Here is a 23,793-nt window from a genome sequence, read left to right as displayed (position 1 = left end):
AGCAGTACAAAAAAAATTTTTAAAAAATGGTTTATTGGGGGATATGAGGGAAGGGAGGGGAGGCACCTAAGCCATTGTTCAAGAGAATGGTTTTTGAGAAGCATTATGATCAGGTAAGGAAGACAAAGTACAAAGCACCTCTCACAGTGCTGAGGTGTTATGCAAGTGTTAAGTAGGTCTGTGCCTCACTGATTAATATACAGGTACACACAGATGCGCCCCAGAGAGAGAGATCTTTCTGCAGGTTGCTCTGTCAAATGTCCAGTAGTTTGATCCTGGGGCAAAATGGATCTAAGGCAGAGGAAGAACATATGTTCTTCCGTGGAGGAGGGGCTTGGGTTGGATGCACCAGTGAGAGGACAGAGCACCAGCATCCCACAGGGAATTTGCAGAGCGTAGCCCAAGGCAACAGAGGTGACAGGGGTGGGACATTTTGACCTGAAAAGACAGCTGATCAGTCAAGAAAAGAAACTGAACAATGCCGGAGAGCTCATGTGAAAGCCCCAGACTCAGAGGTCTGAGCCTAGCCAGGTCCAAGGCACAGGCCACGGCCACAGATGTGTGTGGGCTCCTGGGAGTCCAGCACAAGGCCTGCTCTAGTCTGTAGGTCAGTGGACCTTGCAGTACAAATATTTAAGTGCTCATTAGCTGCTTGGCTTTGCAATTATACTTTTATTATTTTCAAGATGTTCTGCTTTGCAGGGTCATGAATATTTTCTTTGAGTCACCAGAGGTCATTGGAATTACTCAGCCCTCAAGCTAGCTCCCCCCTGTCCTGCCAAAGTCATGTGTGGGACTTGTAAAACACGCTCTGGCTTGCCATATTGCTTAATTATCCTCTTAGCTCTAATGAGATGCACCCTGACTAATGGTGTAGTCACAAACAACATGTTGCTATAATTTGGGCCATCACTAAGATCTTCTTTATCACTACCCATCAAGGTAGTGCTTCAGAAGGCTGAAGGGCAATGTGCCTAATAAAAGAAAACATTTAGGCACATTAGAACATGGCTGGAGGAGAGCAGTGCTCTGACTAGAGCTGTGTTTGCAGCATGACTCGAAGTTCTGTGGTGCAGGTGTCTGGCAGGAAGAGCTGGGTGACCCCTGGGAGGCCAAATTCTTGTGTGCTGCACTGCTGCAATCCCACATGACCCAGAGTATTTGCAGAGAAGCAGCATTGATTGCTGGAGCAACCAACAATTTTTGTTTTCATTTTCTCCTGTCAAGCACTGTTAAAGTAAACTGGGCTGTATAACGGAAAGTTCTCTGTCTCTGGTTTTAAAATGGGAAGAAGGGCCTAACAATAAGTGATCTATTTTCTGAGTATCTTTTTTCTTTTTCTTTTTTTAAATTCAAATTGTCAAAACTTGATTGAAGGTACAAAGACACTGTGTTTTAATGAGCATGGGCTAGAGCTGGGATTAAGATCATAATCCTACTGTGCAGTTGCATTGCTGATGTCAATGGATGCTGGTAGTCAGCAGGCAAAATTCCTTGCTCTCCTGTGATGGCTTACAATGTGAGCTCTGTCATCCAGTGTCATTCCCTCTCAGGATATGACTGAATGATCCTTTTCAGCAAGGACTTATCCCATCTCTAACAAAAACACTTCTGAGGCACAAGCTTTTGGCCTCCACCCTGGATTGGACTGCAGTATTTAGGAGATATTTCCCAATGGGGACCCCACATGCACAAGTGGCTTCCAGGGAAAGACCTGTGCTCCTCTCTTCTCTCACCAGATCTTTGCCTGTGCTCATGAAGTCTTTATTTCAAGTCAAAATGAATGGAATGCTCAGCTAATGGAGAAATGGGGTGGGTTTTTTTGGTTTTGGGGTTTTTTGAATGAGATGGAACTATCTCTTCCCCTAATGTTGTATATAAATGCATTTCCTGGCTGGTTGCATTTCTTGTACATCTGAATGAGTGTCTTCATGGACCTGAACTGGGAGTTGGAAAATTCATCTTCTCTTTTTAGTGGCTTCCCAACTTTCTCCTGCAAAAAAATGGATTTATCATGTGTCTAGAGGACAATTTCTATGGCAGCCTAGGTTTTAAAAAACATATTGGCTGCAGTGAGAAGTTCAAGAAGAGTTCAGATCCGGACCGAACTTTGAAGCTATTTCCTTTGTTGGTAATGGACTGAGGAAAATAAAAATAAAGAAAATCTGGCTCTGTTAAGGGAGCTCTGGATCTTTATCTATACTTTGTGAGCGTGGCCTTTCCCTGTGTAGCAGAGCTGTTTTTCTGGTGTTCAGAATGATGTATTATGTATAGTATGGATATTTATATGTATTTTCACCTCCAGCTAACAATACCTGCTTGAATTTGTTAGGACTATTTTTAAAAAGTGCTGAAGGGAGGAAAATTGGGGAAGGCACTGAATAGTTGGATATGTTGCTAAATATTTTACATTTAAAAGTTCTCTCTAATGCAGCTTTTCTGGTCTTGACTTTTGCTGTGAGGGAAGGGGCCTCTTCATTCTGAAGCAGTCAGAGGTCACTGGGGACCCCACATGCACTCAGCCTCCAGTCAATAGTGCCCTCAGCCCTAATGTGTTTTACTCTACCTCAGGACCTGACCCCACTTGTCTGGCATCACAAATCACCATCAGCCTTTTTCCCCTCTTCCCATCTCTCTGGATTTTACCTGTCAGTTCCCAATTTTGGTCCAGCTTGATTCACTGTAGGGTTACTTAGAAGGTGATAATCTTGGGGGTAAATTTAAGAAGACCAACAGATTTGTGCACAACTGCTAGACTTTGCTGTAGGGAATTTTTCTTTTTGGCAATGAAAGCTGGGGGTTTATACTGCACTATCCTCTTTAAAAAGAATGGGATGACTTGGTGTGTGGGGCTTATGTCTTGGACCTTCCAGCTGAATGATGATCAGAAGTTATATTTACATGTAAATTAAAGTTTGTCCTCTGTGAACATTCCAGTTGCCACCGCCTCTGAACTTCTCATCTATTTATCATTTGTGTGCACTGTGAGCACAGTGGGAGTTAGATACATGTTTACTGTCACAACGCTGCTTTTAAATTGGGCTCTGTAAATTGGCTGGAGATGCTTGCTTTTGTTTTGGGAGTCTCCAGACATGGTGGTTGGTGGCATTCTTGTGTGACTTGTGCACTTTGGTTTTTCAGGCAACAGCATGGGGTTCAGATGAAGACACCAGGAGGTCCTGTCAAAGTAAAGGGAAAACAGAGGTAAGTTTTGCTTTGTTACAATGATGTTATGGGTAAATATATTTGCAACATGTGAAATCCACACAGAGAATGTCTGACACCAGTTTGAGCTTGCAAATTTGCAGCAGTTTAGCTGTACTGCCACATGGGTATGAGCACCACCAAGCAAGCCACTTCAAAGGCCCCCTGTTCAAGTTATTACACTTGCTCTGCATGAAATTTAAAGGTGATTTCACTGCTGGAGAGGACACAATTTGTGACACATCAGGGAGCGGAGTGGTGGCAAGCCAGGGGTAGCATTCTGCAGAGGGGTGTGAGGCCAGGCAGGCTGGCTTAGCCCAGGTCCTCAGCAATGAGCCACTGGCATTCAGCCACGTGGGATTCAATGTTTGCCTGCAGTTGGAGTTTGTAGCTGTATAATTCCCTGGAAGGTGAGAATTGAATCTGCTCACACACTGCAATCTCTTCAGGTTGAATATCACAGAGCTGCTTGGGAGGCAGGTGCACTCTGTTAAACTGCACTTTAAAGTAGGAATTGCTTGAACTTGCACATGCTGTCCCAGAAGTTCAGAGTTTCAGGCATTTCTGATTCAGCCATGGGGCCTTTCCACCCTTCTTCTGAGAAGCTAAAACGAAGGCATCTATCTAAAAGCAGGATTTTTTTTGTTTGTTTTTCAAATATGATATTCATGCACTTCAAAAATCTTCAGTCCTCAACTGAGAGGGTGTCCATTGTCTTTAGTACAACTCTGCAAAGAGCTTAAAGTCCCAACCAGAGGGGCTGGCAAAAGATGAGACAGAATAAGCACAATCTTTGCTTAGACACAGACAATCAAGCACAGAGTGATTGTGTGGCTGGGCCAAAATGCTGGAATCTGCCACATTCCAGTTTGCTGCTTTAAACACAGGATTATCTGATCTTCCATTGACAATATTATTTTTATATAATAAAGTTCATGTGATTACTGCATAAAATTGTATGTACACACCAAAAAAAAGCTAGCTTGAGTTTTGCCAGATAGGCAGAAATTTGCTTCATGTTGCTGTGGAGAACAGGAGTATGGGTATCCTAGAACATCTGTTAGAGTTTCAAGTAGAAACTACATGATGCAGGAAATCAACATGGAGACAAAATGGGTTGGGATGGACAAACACCAAACACAAGACAGGCAGCAATGAGAAGAAGTAGGACAAAACACCAAAATTCAAGACGTGAGGAATTTTTGAATTTGTGGTATTTGTACTTTAGATGTGCAAAGAAAGGTTTTCCTCTTTTCTTTCATTGTAAAGTCTGTGAGATTTGTGTCCTGTTGTTCATGAAGAATTTGAATAACCTAGAAATATTTTGTCAACCACTGGATAAAGCCATACATGTGACTGAACAAAGTCTAGGGTAATTTCAATCTCTCTTTGTTACTGTTATGTCAAAAGTAAGCAGCAGTCTGAGTATCTTCACTGCTGCCTTCTCACACTGCAAAGGGTTTGCAAAAAAATGTCATGAGCATAATGCTCTGAGCAGCTGAATTTATGCTGATTGTGACACAGAGTTTGAAATCATTTGGTGGGTGCAGTGATCATGAGTGAAGTTTGGAGGAATGGAGGCATTCAAGCAGACTTAGGCACTTCCTGACATACAATTAGTGCAAACGAAGGTGTTGATGAGGACTCTGACAAGAAGACAGGAAGCTACAAAGGCAGAAGGATTCTGCAGTAGCTAAGTAAACACTGATCTCCCAGGTCTGTATCTACACTACCCTGTGAGTCCACAGCTGAGTCCCCTATACATTCATTGTTAGTTATACTGCAGAGAAATGACTCAGCACCAGCTCAAAAAGACCAAGTTCAGTCTAGGCAGCTGATGAAGCTCTACTCCAGCAAAGTCCAGATCTGACCCAGGATCTCTGCCCTTGGCTGGGTAAATGCAGCAGGTGAGGGCAGCACCATTGTGAACACTTCTGATTCTGCTGTGCAGTGGTGGTACAAGGTGCAGACATCTGTCTGCCTCAAAGTTGACTAATGGCAGGTTTCTACCCAGCACAGATGATTTGATGATAAACATGTTATGGATTGTTAGACACTTAGATATGTGGTGATAGAGGCTAGAAATAAGGAGAACCTTTGGATCTTACATTAATTCACAGTGTAATTGCCTAGGCTGGTACATTTTCCTTGCCCATTTAATAATGTATGTAGTTTAGGTGAAGCTTTCAAAACTGGCTCATGTATTAAAACGCCTCTTTTATTGTGCCTGTTAAGTATGAGATGATAAGATTGTTCCTGCTGCTTAGAAACTCTCTTCCTAAAATGCACAGAGCTGTACCCTAAGAAAAATAAGAAGCAGAAGAATAAAAGCCACAAAATGCATATCACAGAAGTGTAATTATTATGATATTATCACTTTCCTTTTGAGTACCTATTGTCTAGAGGAGAGGCAGATGAAAAATCTGAATCTTAGATAAAAGGTGAGAAAGTCCTTTTTTCCTGACCCCTCTGGCCATGAATTTCACTTGCTTATTCCTAAATTGAGCTCAGTGCCTGTGTCTGTCTGCTGTAACTTTTTGAAAAAGATGGAAAGTTTTGCTCTGAGGGCCTGAAGCAAATGTGCTTCCTGTGCTTTACTGGATTGTTCTAATGGCAGATTACCTTCCCTGGTAACATGTACTTTATTTTTTATTTGGATATAGCTTCAGTTTTGAGTGAGCGGGCTTCATTTTGCCCTTCTCTGCTAGATTAAAGAGCCCTTTAGTTATCAGTATTTATTTTTTACAGAGGCACTTATATGCTCTTTTCAATGCAGTACTTTGGTTTTTTGATAAAGTAAAAGATTAATTCTGCAAGCCTTTCTCTATGTCATTTTTCTACTGCCCTTGAATACTTTTTGTCTGTTTTCTGCATACTCCAATTTTTCACCTTGCAATCTCTGTAATGCCTAAGTGTGATTGAAACAGCCTCCACCCTCCTCAGTTCATATACATGACAGTTTTGTAGCTGCTCTGCCTAAATCCTTTCACAGTTACTAGTCTTGGGATGAAATCTCCATGTTTATACATAAAGCCCTTTTGTTGTTCTTTCTTTAATGCACAGTATCTTTATAAAATGGGACATTGGTCTCACTGATAGTTGCAGCTTTTGCCATCTTTAGGTTAAATGATTAAGAAAAATGTTGATACTGAGCTGGTAGCACCCCAGCTGGGGCTCCACTAGGACAGCAAGTTTATGAGTGATTTCACTTTGAGGATTTTTTTAATCACAGTAATTTATCAGACTTTAATCACTTAATGTATAAGTTCCTGAACCTGATTTTAAAATTAACTCTCTGCAATATATCATGCAGTATGAAAACAAGCACCTCAGAAAAGTCTCTTTCATTGAAGTTATTTTTATCAACTAAAACTTGTGGTTTCCTCAAAGATGTGTACATGCTTTTCTTGCCATGTCTCTGGAGAGCCATGCTGGCTTCCACAAGTAATCATTCTTTTTTTTTTTTTGTAGCATTTATAAAGTGTAGCATGATCAATATCTTTAAACTGTCCCCTGGAAAACATCCACATTACTGAGACAGTGCAGAGAACAAAGTCAGTGTTATGTTGCCTTTCTTTGTGTCTTCCAAATGAAATCATCCAGAGATTGTAGTTAAAATGAATGATGGATAGAGCAGAAGGGGAAGAGATGTATTTAATTTCATTAGGAGTTGCTCAGTTCCTCGTTTGTAATTGGTTTGTCTCTGCATAACAGTTGCCATCCACCACATCTAAGGAATTTTGCCTAACATGGAAAATTGTCGTTTTTCAAGATTAGAACTTTGGTCTTTCTTTTGTCTAAGCACCAAATTATTTGTTAATGTTCCAAAAGCAGCACACCATCATTTTAAACTGTGTAAAGAAAACACTTGTGAAAATGGCAGTGAAAAATGGCAGCTCTTACGTTCTGCCCTAAGAGCTTTGTGTAGCCAGGAGGAAGATGATGCACTAATAACACTCTGGAGCAAGAAATGAGATTAATATCTGATAGGCATCCATCTGAGTTGTCCCACTGCACTGCCAGTGTAGCTTCTTCCCTCTTTTTGTGTGGTGTCCTGTTGCTGTGGATGCACAAGGTCACAGGGAAATCCTAGCCAAGGCTTCAGCCCAGTGGAATGGGATTGGTGCATAGAAATTGCTGAGCTAAAGGAGGATTGAGCTATTTCAGGCCTTCCAGTGGTTATGTGTCACATAGAGGATGCTTATCTGCTTATCTGGTGGAACTGGGAAACTCCACACCATTTAAGAATAATAGACATCCAGGTAGGAGAGGCACCATAGAAATCCCCAGGGAAACAGAAATAGCTGGGAGGCCATCAGCTATTTTTATCCCCTTTGTAACTGTTCCTAGAGACCTGAACCTACATCCTATTACTTCTGCTAAGCTATCGATGCAGAATCAGCCCCCAAATAAATTTGATTAGGAAATCTATTAAAGAACATTTGGCTAGAAAAATCATTAGCAATTCTCTTTGCTATCTGTTCCACTCAGAGGAGAGGGGTAGTTTGGCTGGGGCCTTGGCTTAAACTGAGTAGCAGACTTGCTTGTCCAAAGAAGTAAATACAGATACCTGAGAGTGTACCAATAGCAGGGCTCAAGAACCAAGTTAGGTCTTGATTATTTTTTAATAAATTGGGATAAACTGCAGCAGATAAATTAAATGTTTGCTGCACTCTAAAATGTCGCAGAAGGGGTAACTTGGAGTTCTGCTGGCTGGTTCTCTGAACTCCAGGTTGTGCTCCAGGAGTCTGTTTCTCTACTGAGCATGGCAGACTGTCTGCAACAGCTATTTTTCTCATATAGTGTATAACTGTAAAACCTATCAGTATGTGATGAAATAGTGTTAACAAATAATTAAAAAGGAGATCTCTGACAACAGGGCTTGGGTAGTTTATTTAAACTAGAAAGCCATTAAAGTAGTGCCTATATATAGCTGTGCTTACAAAGAAAAATTCATCTGTACAATGAGATTAGGATTTATAACATTTTAGAACTCTGGTGTTAAGAGATGACAGAATAAACAACTAAGAAGCATCTACAGCTGGTTTATTTGCAGCAGCCTGAAACTTTTTGATTTTTACCTCAAATGGAAGCTGCAGGAGGTCAACCCCTCCATTGCTGATCTGTCCACATGAATGAAGGCAGTAACAGGACACCACTTTTGCTTCTCAGGTTTGAATTGTGCTCTCAAAACAACCTGATGTCTCTGTGAGGTAGAAAGAGACCTGGTCCTGTCCGCAGTCATGGACATACAGCATTCACAGACAGTACATGAATAGTAATTCTAAATGCAACAAAAAATAAATAAATGAAAGTAGGCTTAAACTGAGGAGGTGACAGGAAGGGGCTTCAGTGCAGTTTGTTGTAGTGTTGAGCATTAGCAGTCATGACCTCTTCCTTTCTAGGCAGACAAGGGTCATTAGATTGGAGAAAAGTGATACCTTCTAAATTTATGGCCCTGTCTCAATAAAGGAATGAGTACCAGGTAATTTTGGGGAAGGAGCAAGAACCTCAAAGTCTGTAACATGCAATTCATAGGAAAATCAGAAATATGCTTAATTCTTTGGCAGTGAGCCACAGGTTTTTATCAGCTCTACCATATATTTAATAATAATCCTAACTAATATAACTAAGTTATTCTTATTAACCATATAAATATGCAGTCTTCCCCCTTTATTTAAAACCTTAATCTCTTGATCCCTGTAATATCTTCTGGTGATGAGATTTGCAGACTGATCATACACAGATTTAACTGTCATAACTCCATAATGTGAGAGCAGGATCCAAATATTGTCTTGTCTGGACAGAGGTGGATTCAAACTTGCCAAATTTTCTGCTTATATTACAGCCCATCTGATTTTTGCTTCCTGTGGGCCTAGAGTTTTCCAGCCACATGGAAGAAACTGCATTAAATAGCTACTACTTTCTGTAGGGGCTTGTGAGATCATTTTACTAACCAGTTGCCTCAGCTATGACTTGCTGCAGAGAGCACTGTATTGAATGACTTTTCAGAGCAAATCCAGGCTGGTTTAAAGAACACAGAGAGAAGGCTGTTCCTTGCTATTTATTTTGAGAATGGGGTAGTAAGAGGATCTAATTAAATCTCCCAGACACTGTCTTGAGAAAAATCCTGCAAGGTGGAGCATTTCAATGGTTTTGTTTCTTTGCTTTTGTTGGAGGCTTCATAGACTGATGTGACTGGCCATGGGTACAGCAATAAGAAACACGAGGTGAGCACTGTATTCTGCTCTGGGCCAGGCAGGTTGGAGAGATGTGGTCTGGTAGTTGGATCTTTGTGTGTGTCCTCTAACCCGTGTCTCACTACAGTGAGATTAGCACCTGCATTGTTTCCATTACCCCAGCTGACAGAGCAGGGCAGACAATGTGCATCTGCTTCACAACATTACTGTAAGTGTCTAAATTGCTTTGAGACCAGTGCATGAAATGAGCATATTATCACTGCTCTTCCTCCAGGAGCATGCAGTGCTGCTACCATCATCAGTCAGTCAGGTCTAGGGAAAATGTCTGCTCAGTTAACTCATAGGAACAACTACAGGTGGACATGGCCTACACCTAGCAGCACTATTTTTAAGCAGTAAAAATGGATTAAAATGTGCAACAGATTAATCATTGCCAGTAGTCTGCAGCCTATGACCTTCCACAGAAATTCTTTTTGTGCGCTATCTTCTCAGCTGGGAAGATTTTACAGAAATTGAAGTTTGTTAATCTGTAATTCAGCTCTGTGCAAATAAAGGGAATTCTTCAAATTAAGATTTTATATTTTTGCTGGGCAGGGCTTTAGTTAGGAATACATTGTAGTACCTCGTCAGGAAAGGGTCCAGCAACATAGCTGGTCTTAGCTGTTCTGGGTCAGAAGCTCTGCTCAGACCTTGCACAAAGCAGAAAATGGTGGCAGTGGAGGGGGAGCAGGTGGGTACTCTCTTGTGTGAAATTTGAGTACAGAACTGCATTCTAGGTTAGATGGCAAATCAATCATATTCTGAAAACAACACTCTGTTGGGAGATGACCTAATACTTTTTTTTTAACATCATTCATTCGAGAATTTTTAGTACTTTGCAGTCAAATATATAGTGGTCCTAAAACTATGTGGGATTGAATAACTGTACTCTACAGAAAGAGGAATTACTTAACCCAGTCATGAAATGCAGACATCTCTAGGGCAGGAAGGAACTGACAGGGCTCCCAGCACCATGCAGCAATGACAAGAGAGGGCAGAGAGGATGGCAAGCCCTTTGTCTTGTTAAAGGAAGCAATGAGACCACTATTCTCAACACAGCAGGCGGGACAGTGCTTCTTAAGGTCCTGCTTGATAGACTGATGCACAGTCACCGTGACTAATCTGCTTCTGAAATAAAAAGAGTTGACTCAGCTATGAATCTAAGCTCTCATTTTTGGGTGCTGGGAATTGGGTATCTGATTCCTGCTGCCTCTCAAGACTGGCAGCATGTGCTCTGTGGCACTCAGTAGCCTGTTTCTAGACTGGGCAAGTGCTCCTGGGCTGGTTCTGGAGTGGAGTCTGTGTCATTCAAAAGCAAGGATCACATATCATGTCCATGCAGTTGCCATCTGTGGGTAGCACTGGCAGGTTTCCTGTTGGATCTTTTCTGCACAGCAAATGAAACAAGATAGTATGTAATCCAGCTAAGCAAGCCCCTTCCCTTCCAGATGATAGGGGGTGTTTTTACACTGCTGATTCTTGCAAATGAAGTCTTCAGGGGAATTATCAACATTCCCAACATGGGAGCTTGCTGTATGATTGCTGCTTACAGGAGGGAGAAGTGGTGTCTGCAGCTGTAGGCTCAACTTAGTGGCAAATGATGATCTATTGGAGGGAAGAAAGCAAAGCAGCCCAGGTAACCCAGCCGAGGTTGCTATTTTTCAACAAGTTTCCTTTTCTGTTTATGGTATAACATAATAGACTTTGTTCCCTTGGAGCCCAGTGGGTGCCAGTCATTGCTCATATCCTCTCCTCTGAGGGCCTGGGGCAGGCAGGCTGGTGCCCATGGCTCATTGGGCTCTTTGGGTAATCCTTGGGGCAGGTGGCTCTGCAGCCTCTTGCACTGCCTCTGGGAATTGCATACTAGTCTCTTACCTCCCTTTTCCTGTGTGTAATGTCGGAAAGTTCCTGCCCTGTGTCAGCTCCTCCACTACCGCAACTTCACTCCAGGAGATGCTCAGTTAGCCTGATTTGCACTGCACAGGTCTGTGGGGAGCAAGAGAGACCATGGCTTTCTCTATCAACATGAAGGTGATTTTCTGAACAAAAAGGCAACTGCAGCCTTGTGCTGCCACCCCCACAGCAGACCCCTACACCTTTGGGGACTGGCATGTGGAGGGAGTTGCCTACTGGTACCAGCAAGTGGTTGAGCAACTGAGACTGGGAACTTGCTATTTCTCACTGGCCTGGCCTGAAAGAGAAACTCCTTCTACCATGGAAAATCCTGAGCACACAATCCTATGGGAGGTGGGAAGTAACAGCCTGTTCAAGCACAAGATTGTCTGACCAGTCTGGTCTATTAAAGAGAAGTTCCTGCTGTTATCCTGCTGGCACTGGTTTGAATTATAGTGCAGACAGACCTGCTGTCCTTCACTGGTGAAGTTGGTGTCTGGGTAATGTTTTCAAAGCTGCAGCATTACTGGGAAAATAGGTCAGAAGTATCATTGTGGAAAGAGGGAAAATTTCTCCTCCACTCTAAGCAGAGCACAGAAAGAGGCACTTGTAGCTATGACAAAATTGACCTGATGGCTAGCATCCTACCCCAGGACTGTGCAGGGCTATGGTTAGAGAAATAACCAGCAAATTGGGCTTGCTCTCCTAGACTGCTGGCTCCCTACAGCTGTGCACTGCTTGAGGCAACAAACCTCCGCCCAAGTTAGAGCTAAGGAAGGTGCATTCCTGCTGCAATACAGGTATTTTTAATGTAATAACATTTTCAAAAATCCTTTGTCTCTGTCTCGTGTCCCTATAGGAAGAGTGCCAGAATTATGTCCGAGTGCTGATTGTTTATGGCAAGAAGGTTTTCACCTGTGGTACCAATGCCTTTTCACCAGTGTGTTCCAGTCGACAGGTCTGTTCTGCCTCTTCTACAGTGATGGAGAGGGTTGGATACATGCTCTGGGGAAGGACAGTCATTTGGCAGGCTATCATGGCTGCACAAGATATGTTCTAAATGTAACTGACTGAAATTATGTTGGTTTTCTTCTTTGGGCTGTTTTGGGGCAATGACTGCGTCTGCAGTTGGGGAACAGAAAGTTCATGTTATGGGTGAGTTTGGTCTGGACAAAGTGCTGCTCAAGTAAACCTTGGGTATGGCACTGAAAATGGGAAATACAGACAAGCTTAGCTCTGAGTACCTCCTGAGCTAAACAGTTTAAAGTTTCTTTAAAATAAATGGCAAAACTCCCTTTGGGTTCAAGGGAGGCAGGAGCAGGTCCAGAAAAATGTTTGTATGTTTTTTAAGGGCCAATATGTATTCAGGAGGTGTCTACAGAAGATTAAAAACCTGCACTTGCACATGGAGCACCTGATTACACCAAGGGGGTTTGGGCTTTATTGACTGGAGAATAACCCTTTGTACAAAGCAATAGAATCAGTGAGGTTCAGACACAACTTCTTACCTTGGCAAATGTTGGCTGTAAAGAACAATTTTCAGTCATCACTAAGATTACATTCTCCTAGCTACCTGATTTTTAAAAATCAGGGATTTGCTCATAGGTACTCATGGGCAAACCAAATTCTTTATATCATTAAGAAAGTCAGATGCTCTTTAAATTTTCTTCTCTCTCCTTTTAAATACAGGTAGGAAATCTCAGCAAAATCATTGACAGAATTAATGGAGTGGCTCGGTGCCCGTACGACCCTCGGCATAACTCGACAGCTGTGATTACATCACGGGGAGAGCTCTATGCTGCAACTGTGATTGATTTTTCTGGACGGGATCCTGCTATTTACCGCAGCCTTGGAAATGTTCCCCCTCTTAGGACAGCACAATACAACTCCAAATGGCTCAATGGTAAAGTCATGTGGGTCACATCTGAGCAAGAGATGTATTAAAGTCAGCTTGACAGGCTTGTAAATCTTTCTCTCTCTTTTCATATTGAGATCCAGAGTTATGATGGGGAAGGGCTTCTGGAGCAATAATCAATGCAGCTTAGAAGACATTAAGAAAGAGCCTGGAATTATTTCAGAAAAGTTGATTTAGAATATAGAAAGTGGGTCGTATAGGCTACTTAACAGAGATATGGGTCTCTGTCTTGTGAGATGACCAAATACATCATTTTAACAAGAAAACCACCCAAAGACTTGAAGATCAAAATCAACTTAAAGCATCGCATTGTTGACCCAGTTCTGCAGAGTGATAGGCACTCTTTACTTCCCCTGACTCAGCTGAAGATGCCTGGCTTCAGTGCCAGTGCAAGATCACTCCAAAAATGAGAAATTTCACAGCACATTATGTTCCATATGAGTCCATGCTGATGTGGATTTATAGTTATTAAAAGCAGCTCTTACCCCAGTGTGATAATACCCTGCATCAAGCAAGCTATAGAATTTCAACCAGCATCCCCTGCACTGAGTCCATACCTTCCAACTGGGGCAAAGCACTTCTAGTCTGAGCAGACTGTAGTGATGGAGACCCCAGTATTCCCCCTATCTCCTTTTACTCAGGTAATATAACCAGATATTTCAAATATTTCTTTTAGATTTCAGGGCCTTTCAATTAAAGATAAGAGCAGTGGGACTGTGCACTCTCTGGAGCTTAATAAGATTGAGCTAGGCTTCTGCAGGCATCCTGAAGTCAGTATGGAGATATGGAGTGCCAGGGAAAGGATGTCGTCAGGAAAGACTGTGAATTAGGAACAAGAAGCATCATAGCCCATATGCACTCATTGGAAACACGTTCCTCTTGTCTGTGCATGAATGCAAGATTCAGAAGGAAGCCATGTTGGAACATGGGAGTTTAAGGAAGACAAACAGTAACTGAAGTTCTCGTATGTGGCTGGAAAAACTCATGTGACTCTTGGATTTATAACCTGTGCAGCATTGGTGACATTGGAGTAATTTTGTCCTGTTCTGGCCAATTTTCAACAAGAAACAGAAAACCTGAAGGTGATTCAGAGAAGAGCCATTCAGTGATTTGAGACTTGGAAAGCCTGCCTCACAGTGAGAGCCTTAAGGAGCTCAATTTATTTATCTTTCTGAAAAGTAGATAAAAGGTGTTTTGTTCATGATATGGAAGTACTTACATCAAGAGAAGATTTTGGAAAGGATAAAGTTCTTTAGTCTAGCAGACAAGTCATGACAAGAACCTGTGATTGGAAGCTGAAACCAGATAATGTCAAATGGGAAAAGAAGTACAGGTTGCAGCTGGGTCAGTCTTTAGTGATTTGAACAAGTCACTGAGGAAAGTGATGGATGTAAAGCCAGGTGACATTGTCCACTAATACCAGATCTCCTTCGAAAGATGTGGTCTAATTATCCTGTTAGTTACAGGATCTGATGGTGGAATTACAGGGTCAAATTCTCTGGCTTGTGTTAGACAGAAGGTCAGATTGGGGATCATAATGGTCCCTTTAAGGTTCATGGTTAGTTTGAAGAAGAAAGTTTGACGGGGATGATTTGCAATGCCCTCCCCTCTGTACCATCATCTGCCTCCCAAACTTGCCTTGCAGCACAAGTGGGCTGCCTTTCTGTATTCTCCTTTCATTCCTGGACTGCAGCTTTAAAGGAATCCTGTCCCTCCCTTTATTCTTCTTCCTTTGAGCACTACTCAGAAATGAACATTGTGAAAACACCCTATTAAACCAACGGGTTTGGGGAAGGTTTGTTTGTTTGGTCAAATATTATTCATTGGCCAAACTTTTCCTTTTACCAAAGAAACTTTTAGGATAAAAGACTTTAGAGCTTTGTTATATCCCCAATTAAAATATTTATTACTAAACCTACTGAATTCAAAGTTCTTTTCAATTCTTGTGAAAATAATACCAAAAATTTTAGGAGAAAAACATTAAGGAGAGCACATTTCACTGCTGTCAGTCTCTGGCATGGTTTTGTTTTATGGACATAAGATAATCTTTTGTGCCTAGAAACTGGAAAGGTTTGATGATAAAAGCCAGATGTGACAGTGCTGGGAGAGTAGCTTGAATGTTTCAGTGCAGCTGTCTGGGGAATCGGGCGGATGCACGCAGCATATTTAACACATCATAAGGTCCACTTCAAAAGTGAATAGGTGAAGCAGCCCAATGGGGAGACTTTATCTTGTAAAAGGAGTATAGGTACAAAGAATAGTCATGCATATGCAAAATGTTGAACTCTGCTTTCACTGAAATCAGTAGCAGCTTTGCCAATAAAGTGGAGAAACAATGGGACCTTTCCAAGATCTGAAAAAAGGTACTGGAGCTATATCCTCATATATCATTATTCCCATCTACTGTTTTTATGTCCTCTGCTGACTCCAAACTCCCTGTGGTCCCAGCTTTGACAGGCTGCATAAATGGAGCTGGCAGTGCAATGCATTGAGCAAGTCAGTGAGCATGGATTGATTTCTAACCTATATAAATCTCTTCAAATGTTTGTTTTTCAGAGCCTAACTTTATTGCTGCCTATGACATCGGCTTGTTCACCTATTTCTTCTTCCGTGAGAACGCGGTGGAACATGACTGTGGGAAAACAGTGTATTCCCGTGTGGCAAGGGTCTGCAAAAATGATATTGGAGGGAGGTTTTTGCTGGAGGACACATGGACAACTTTCATGAAGGCCAGGCTGAACTGCTCTCGTGCTGGAGAAATCCCTTTCTATTACAATGAATTGCAAAGCACCTTCTACCTTCCTGAGCAAGATCTGATCTACGGTGTCTTCACTACTAATGTGTGAGTTGCACTGGCTTTACTGCCCTGCCTCTAGTCCCAGCAGTCTGAGGCTGACAATGTATTGATTTCTGAGACAGTCTGAGCAATCATTTTTGAAAGATCGTTTGGTAAACGTGAAAGGATAGATCTTTGTTATCCATCATGACTACATAGCCTTAGGACAGTGTTTTTAGTCCATGGCTCACAGACTCCTGGAGTCCATAAAAGGTGACTGTGCAGTTTTAGGGTAACTTAATTTGATGCAAACCTGGGCATTGACAGACTTCATACTTTTTGTAGGGACAGTCCAACTTTTGTAGTTTAGAGAGGTGATCTAAAAATGACCCAACAGAAATGCATTAATTTCCAGCCAGGCTAATTGCCTGGACAATCTGACACATTTGTGTGAACGCTGGAGCTGACCCATGAGATGGACAGGTGCACACATTTGGGAGAGAAGGGCTGGAAGGAGAAGAATGAGGCACATGGGATCACAACAGCCTAGACTGAAAACAATATCTATTGCAGTTGAACAGCACTGTAATAGCAAGGTCATGAGGGCCACAAGGCATTTAGCATTTCCAAGGCAGGATGGGGAGGTTTTACCTCTGCCAGACTGTTTGAGGTCCACAAATCAAAAGCAGTGATGGAACTCTCAGGGGAAGGTATGATTTCTGATACTTCATAATCACCTCTTCTTGGCTTGATATTGAAAAAACTTGTAATTGGAATGATTTAGTGTAGCTGTGAAAGCAGAAAGGAGAAGAGGAGTTAATTAAAAAATATATTAAAAAACTCATAATGTATATTTTTAAGTCAGGAAAGCTCAAATAACTTTTTCTCCGATGCCTAAGGCTAGGATGATAAGTTTCAAGCTATAACCAGTCTGCATGGTATTGAGTTTCAATAATACATGTTCTCCAGGGGGTGGTAGCCTGACGTGTAAACTGGAGAATGAAAATCTGAGTAGTTACTCCATATGGCAAATGCTCAAAGTGCCTTCCTTGTGCTGGGCAGCCAACTTGTTTGGGGTTTTTGTGTTCAGTGCTGTCCTATACGAATAAGGGCCTGTTCCCAGGGAGCCACAGAAAACCAAAGCAGTGAAGCCCTGCTGAAGTACAAACCCTCCTGTTTTAATGTGTCACCTGCTGGTGTGACAGGGCTTGAACTTCAGCCCTTGAAGTCACAAAGCATCAGCCCCAACCCCTTGAGCTAAAGCGCTGTTGGGAGCCTCACTGTGAGTCAACAGAGCCTGAATGTTCTTCCCCCTCTGTAAATTCCAAGAAATAGGTAAGTGTTTGGCCACCCTCATCCTCTTCCATGTTTTGTTTCTGTTCCATTGCCAATGTCAGTCAAAGTGAGCCAGCAGAGAAGCAACTAGAAAAAATAAACATGACTGAGCACTGCACCTTGACTGTGGGCTAGGAGAAGAACTGTCCTCAGATTGAAAGGCACATGAGTCATTCTTTAAAAACATTTAGAGGATATTTGCCAAACTTCCTAAACATTAAAAGGAAATCTGGCTACTTCTTTGGGCACCTGAGCTGACCCCCACTTTTTTTTTTTTTTTGCTGTTGGCTGTTGGAGAGGACTTCTGTGCCCATAGTGATAATGTTTTATCTATCCATTTGCCCATTCATCCAGCCAAGAGTGGAAGCTGGAAATGAGAAAACTATTATTTTATTTATCAAATTGGTGATGTATTTGGACAATCAAAGGGGAGGCATAGACTAGCTTTGGCTGGGACAGTGCTCTCCTGCTGTGTCCATCTCCTAAGTTTAACATGAGATGGTGATGAGTGTTACCTGTCTCCTCAGTGGACACTTGAGCATTCTTTGTACCTCAGGGATGTAGAATCTCTCTTTTATCTTCTGAATATAATATAATATGAAACATTTGTGTAATTGAAGAAATTAGTAATTGATAACAGCTGAAGTTAGATCAAATAGCATTTTGGGTGCACAACATAGTGTTCTTTTAAAAGTTCAAAGAGAAAATGTTCCAATTTGTCATCCAACTAGAGAAATAATGGTAATTATTCTTTTAACTTTCACTGGGACTTATATCATGATACATGAGCTCTGCATACCAAAGAGGGTTAATTTATGCGCCAGTCTGAGTTTCTTTGTGATAAAATGCCAATGCAACACAGAACTATGTTTTTTGGTTTTTTTTTTTTTAATTATGTGTACAGGTATTTTTACTTTGGAAGGTTCATGTTTATGAATTTAGGGTCATCTTATAAAAAAAGGGAATTAGTGGTTGTGGCAACACCCACATATAGATTTATTGCTTCATGTTATGTTATACCCAGCTGAATCAGTGGGAAACAGAGCTTTTGGGGGAAGCTGCTGATGAAATTTTTAAGATGCTTTTATTAAAATTTTCTGGGAGGTAATAGAGACAATGTTAAAACCTCTTTGAACTTAACCCATTCTTTAAACCAGCTAGTTAGTCACAGGAGGTAGGAGGTGGGAATGAAGGAAGTTGTACTTCACACCAAAACACAGGGGCCAGCTGCACCAGTTGATGTCACTGGCTTGAGACTGGGATCAAACTTTTCATAAGGAGGGATGGGAAATATGCCAGACCACAGATGGAAAAGAAAATGGTCCACAGATTTAATGGAAAACCTCTTTCCTTTCTCCATTCCAGCAAAGAGAAAAGGTTAAACTACAAAGTCCTTAGCAGAGCCCTAAAAATATTCTTTTTTTTCTCTTTCTTTTAAGTATTTTCATTAGACTAGTGGAATTTTATTCTTTCTTTTCCTTTTTCATTTTCTCCCTCATTGTCTTTTTTTTTCCTGTGTGCGCCTCAAGGCATTTACTTGTCATCCATCATTAGGTTTGTCTTAAAAGCTGCTGTCTGTGAGCATGCACTGCATCAGCAGTGTTCAGACAAAAGTGGAGAAAGGTTTGCCTGGCATTGCTTTGACATGTTCAAAGTGAGCTACTCCATCATTCTGGGGATGCAAGGGGCAGGGGGAGCAGAGAATGGGAAGGCAAAGCAGGAAGTTCTTCCTGATGTTGTATTGCTAGGAAGAAATATGCTGTGAAAGAATCTGTTCTTCTGCTTTCCAGCCTGGAATGGTGAAGAAAGGCTTTTTTTGTGTGTGCAAGAGAGTGTAATTATTGGTTTAGTTAAAAAAAAAAAAAAAGAAAAAGGCAAAAAAGTGTTCTTTTCAGGGAATTCAAATTGCCTTAATTAGCAAAAAGATTCATACAGAAGGGCATGAGTTATTTAAAAGGCACCGTGATGAATCAGTCTCTCATGCTGGCCCTATTTTTAGTTTTATTTTGATATCTTTTTCTCTAAACCTTGTAGTTTTTCTAAAAAAAAAAAAAAAGGAGGGGGAGGAGGGAAGAACTGGAAGCAGGTTTGAATTTCAGGTCATCACTTATCAAATGTCCCTCTGAGTCAGTTTTGTTGAGGTCACCGTCTAGGAAGTGCCCTCCAACCCTCTTGAGGCAGGAGGAGATGAGCTGGCTCAGGACCCTGCAGAAGTGAGTCCTCCTGGAGTGAAATGGAACAGCAAAGGTCAATGATCTGTGTGCAGTGTGACTGGGCAGCCCAGCATCCCTGAAACCCACTCCTTTCCAAAGAGTCCTTCCCCCAGCAGCATTTCCCTCACCGTGCTGTGCCTCCCCTGGCTGAGTGTGCTTGAACAGTCTGCCCCAGACAGATCCTGTTCCCACCTGGGAACACACAGAAGTGAACTGTGGTCATTGAAAACAGAGGTTTTCGTGAATTAACAAGACCTTTTTGCATGCTGAGCTGCTGTCAGAACCAGCTGGTTTGTCACTGTCACCTTTTCCCTTCCACTGCATGTATATAAAAATAATCCTAGGTGATATATTTTATAGCTGAAGATTTCAGGAACCAATAGAAACTGAATTTCACCTTGAGAAACAACAAGAGATTAAAAATTAGCTTGTTTGTAATCAATAAAGATAGATGGGTTGTTAAAAAATGAAAGTAAAACCAGACACAAATAATCCATGCAAATTAAACTGTATTCACCTTTCTTGTCAGAACTGCTTCCATGGCCCTTAAATCTCTGACATTTTAAAACCAAACTTTAAATTCATTCTCAAAATTGTCACGCAAGTCATCTGCATTTTACAGTTTATTTATTTATTTATTTATACTCCCAGTGAGATTGGTATCACTGTACATCTACCTAGCAATTTACATGTATTTTATTTGAGTGGAGTTTGATGTCTGTTATGATGAAAATGTCAATGTTCTAATGATTAAATTGATTTTTTCCCCTCCCCTTTTCCAGAAACAGCATAGCTGCCTCAGCAGTGTGTGCCTTCAATCTGAGTGCCATTACTCAGGCATTTAATGGCCCCTTCCGCTACCAAGAAAACCCAAGATCAGCCTGGCTGCCAACATTAAACCCCATCCCCAATTTCCAGGTAATGCTGTTGCCCTTCAGTTTGCTGCAGTCCCTCTGATGTCCCTTCAGTGGGTTGATTTGTGTAGGGCTCATTTCTCCAGGTCGACCCATGGTACAGATAAATTGTATTTCTCCACATTTATGTGTTTTAGTCTGTGGAACTCCTTGCTGCAGAATTCATGGCAAAAATTGAATGGTTTAAGGAATAATAAAAATGTTCTGGGTTTTTTATAATAATGAATGATTTAAATCTCTGTTGCACTTATCACTGGCACATGAGCTCTGAGGATGTGATTCTCACAAGAGGACATAAGGCATGTCCCTACTAGAACTGGGAAGGATTGAAAGCTGAAACTGGACAAAGTCAAACTAGAATGGAGACAATCTATATTTTTTAAACAAGAAAGGTAATTAACCACTGTGACTCTGCAAGGAAGTGATGAATTTTCCATCACTTCATAGGGCCCCTAAGGCTACCAGTGCTTCAGTGGAAGATGAATGACTTTCTAACACATGGTAGCTCAGCCAGAAGCCATGGACATGTTGCCACAGTAACTGGTGGAAGGGGACACTTGAGGATTGTCACAGGATTGTTCCTTCTCTTTTTAAAAACCTTTGAATTTATGAATGAGCAACTTTCCAGGATTATCAGTTAAAGCAATTTTGAAAATTATGAAACAGCTTCAGTTGCTTTATCACCAGATCCAGTCAGTGTGGGGCAGAGTATGTGTATGACAGCCCTGACAACCCTGAGTCTTCTGGAGCATGAGCCCATTTTACAGCTCAGCTCCTTCCCAGCAGGGGAATCCTGGGTAGGATGGACTTGTCTTCATGTCCTTGCTTCCCCATGGCAAATCCTTTCAGCCTGATTTTCTGAATCTGGCTCTCCTTTATTATGGCAAATGTGCTGAGGCTGCCTGCAAGTGCCATCTGCCTTCAAACTGGTGATGTCAAGGACCTTCCAAAAAGAAATCTACAGTTGCCTGAAATCACAGCAAGAGCAGATGGGAGACAGGTCTCTGCTGCAGGCAGGGACAGCCTTGTCTTCCTGCTGAGGAACCTGATTTCTTCTCCTGAATTCCCTCTTGGCACCTGACTGAGGCCTCCTGCCCGTACGAGGTGGGACAGGCTTGGCCTCTTGATCACCCTCTCAGCTTGGTGCACGCAAAATCAAGAAACAAAGCCTGGCTGAAGGTCCAGCCATGCCCAAACATAGCCAGGTTTTTGTTGTTCTTGGTTTGTTTTTTTCTATAATTTAAAGGGAATATTAAGGCAAACTGAGAATCAAGGACTTTCTGTCCCTTGCTTGGCTAACCCAGAAGGAATAGCAAAGGACTTTGCAAGGCATTTCCATGTAGAGAAAAGTATCAGATAAAATGTGGAGTGTAAAGATTGCAGCAGCAAGATGAAAGAAAAGGGTCAGAGGAAAATAAGGAAAGGAAAAAAGAGGTATGTGGTAGACAAAAGGAAGATTGCAAGAAGAGATTAAGATGTTTTTCAAGTACAGAAGGAACAAGAGGTCAGTGAGGAGCCTTAAGGAGATGACAAGGGTAATTTAGTGACAGAAGAGGCAGGTATTGCAAAAACATTAAATTAATTTTTGTGCCTCAGTGTTCACAAAGAAAGATGAGGGAAGCATGCCAGAATTTTTTTTCTTGCAGAGAGGAAGGAGAAATACTGAAGGATGCAGAAGACCAGGACAGTACAGATAATCAGGAAATTAGAACAAAACAACATTAAACCAAATCAGAGGGATGCTGCGTCAGCACATGAGCTGCCAATAGACCAAAAGAATTATCTGTGACTTGCTGAGAACAGAAAACAAAACCAACAATGACATTCCTGCTACTGGGACTCCTTTTAGGTGATGCTCTACAAGGAAAAGTGAATGGGGAGAAAAGTATCCAAAGGAAGACAGTGCTGAGAAAAGAAGGAGCATAGGATACAACAAAAGAGAGAGATCTAAGAACTCTTTAGAATCTGGGATGAAAAAAAATACCATTGCAATAGAAAAAAGCATTAAAACCCACCTGAGGACACATAAAAAACCCACAGATGTTTCCTTGGTCTGGCTATTCAGGAAGATGCTTAAATTGATTAAAAAGTGACTATGTTCATAGGTTGTGAGAATCAACATAACTGTTCTCCTAGTTCACACAACCTCTAGACTATTGTAAAGCTTAGTTCACCAGCCACTGGAATCCGTATTTACTGTGTGAATGTGTGTTAAATCCCTGACAACTCATTTTAGCACATAGTGGGAGAAGGGCTGCGTGGTGCACCCAGGAAAGGCAGCGATACCACCAGGGGTTGCTGTGATGTGCATGGAGAGTGTGCACGTGGGAAATTTGTACACTGCAGCTCAACTGCTGTAAATCAGCATCCTCATTCACAGTGTTCTGACTTTTCTTCAAGGAAAGCCCAAACACCTGCATCCAAAATGAAGAAAAATAAATGTGTGGGATTTTATTTCTAGTGAAATTGCTCAGGTGTGAGTTTCATTTAGTGAGTAGTGAAGTTGTTCATCGACTGAGTATGGGTCTTGGCAGGATTTAGTTGTACCACTGTCTCCCATGGTCTTGGGAAGATAAATAACCAGTCACCCTGCTGCCTTTAGTAGTAATAAGTTTTTTGCCCTCCAGGCATGATATTGTGGGGAAGAGTGAGATCCAGCCCTAACAACTGACATGGACCAAAAAAGTAGCACTGGCTTTTGAAAATATTGAGTTCTAGAGGTTAATCTAAGATGGCAACTCAGGCCTTAAAATGCATTATCCACTGGTTTAAAAGACACAAGATGTGCTCTTCTTCTTCCCAGTTCTTGCTGTACAAGGGAATTGAGTCCTGTTTCAGTGCTTCTCTTGGTGCTGGAGGATGGGTAGTTATGGCTTGATCTGGTATTTGCTGTTAGGAGAAAAAGGGTGGGGGGAGCTTATTGTGAACCTGCCTTGCTTCAGATGCAGCTAGGGGAGCCTGTCCAGAGGGGAGCACATCAAAGAAAAGCAATGTGGCAAGTTTAGTTCTTTTATGCAAAACCAGTCCATTTTTAGGTTTTTTAGACTCCAGGTTTTGTTCATTGTACAGACTGAGATGTTAGGTAGTGTCTGAAATATTTTAAGGATTTATCACCACAAAAACTTTCTCTCCACTGCTGCCTTTAGATGTTTGTACAGCTAGTTTTAATTTTTTCTTTTTCTCCATGGTTTGTTGAAGGCTTTTGCCCTTCTGTTGTGCTCGTTGAGGGTATCACAAGGGAATGAAACTCCACATTGCTGGTCAGTGGACCTAGGAGAAAAGTTTTCATAGAGTGGGCTAGAGG

General features: G+C 41.7%; 1 protein-coding gene across 6 annotated transcripts in view; it reads left to right on the top strand.

Moving 5' to 3' along the window:
* Positions 1–23,793, top strand: part of SEMA5B (semaphorin 5B) — a 265,987-nt gene that overhangs the window by 182,320 nt on the left and 59,874 nt on the right. For all 6 annotated transcript variants that reach the window (XM_064717685.1, XM_064717686.1, XM_064717683.1 and 3 more), the window contains 5 exons: positions 3,142–3,204; positions 12,196–12,294; positions 13,026–13,239; positions 15,808–16,093; positions 20,358–20,493. In XM_064717685.1, the coding sequence (XP_064573755.1) occupies positions 3,142–3,204; positions 12,196–12,294; positions 13,026–13,239; positions 15,808–16,093; positions 20,358–20,493 (798 nt within the window). The remainder of the gene's footprint in view (positions 1–3,141; positions 3,205–12,195; positions 12,295–13,025; positions 13,240–15,807; positions 16,094–20,357; positions 20,494–23,793) is intronic.

Source organism: Zonotrichia leucophrys, chromosome 7 (genome assembly GCF_028769735.1).
Source record: "Zonotrichia leucophrys gambelii isolate GWCS_2022_RI chromosome 7, RI_Zleu_2.0, whole genome shotgun sequence".
NCBI lineage: Eukaryota > Metazoa > Chordata > Aves > Passeriformes > Passerellidae > Zonotrichia > Zonotrichia leucophrys.
Note: the sequence above shows the minus strand (reverse complement) of the source record. Positions and strands in the feature narration are given on the sequence as shown.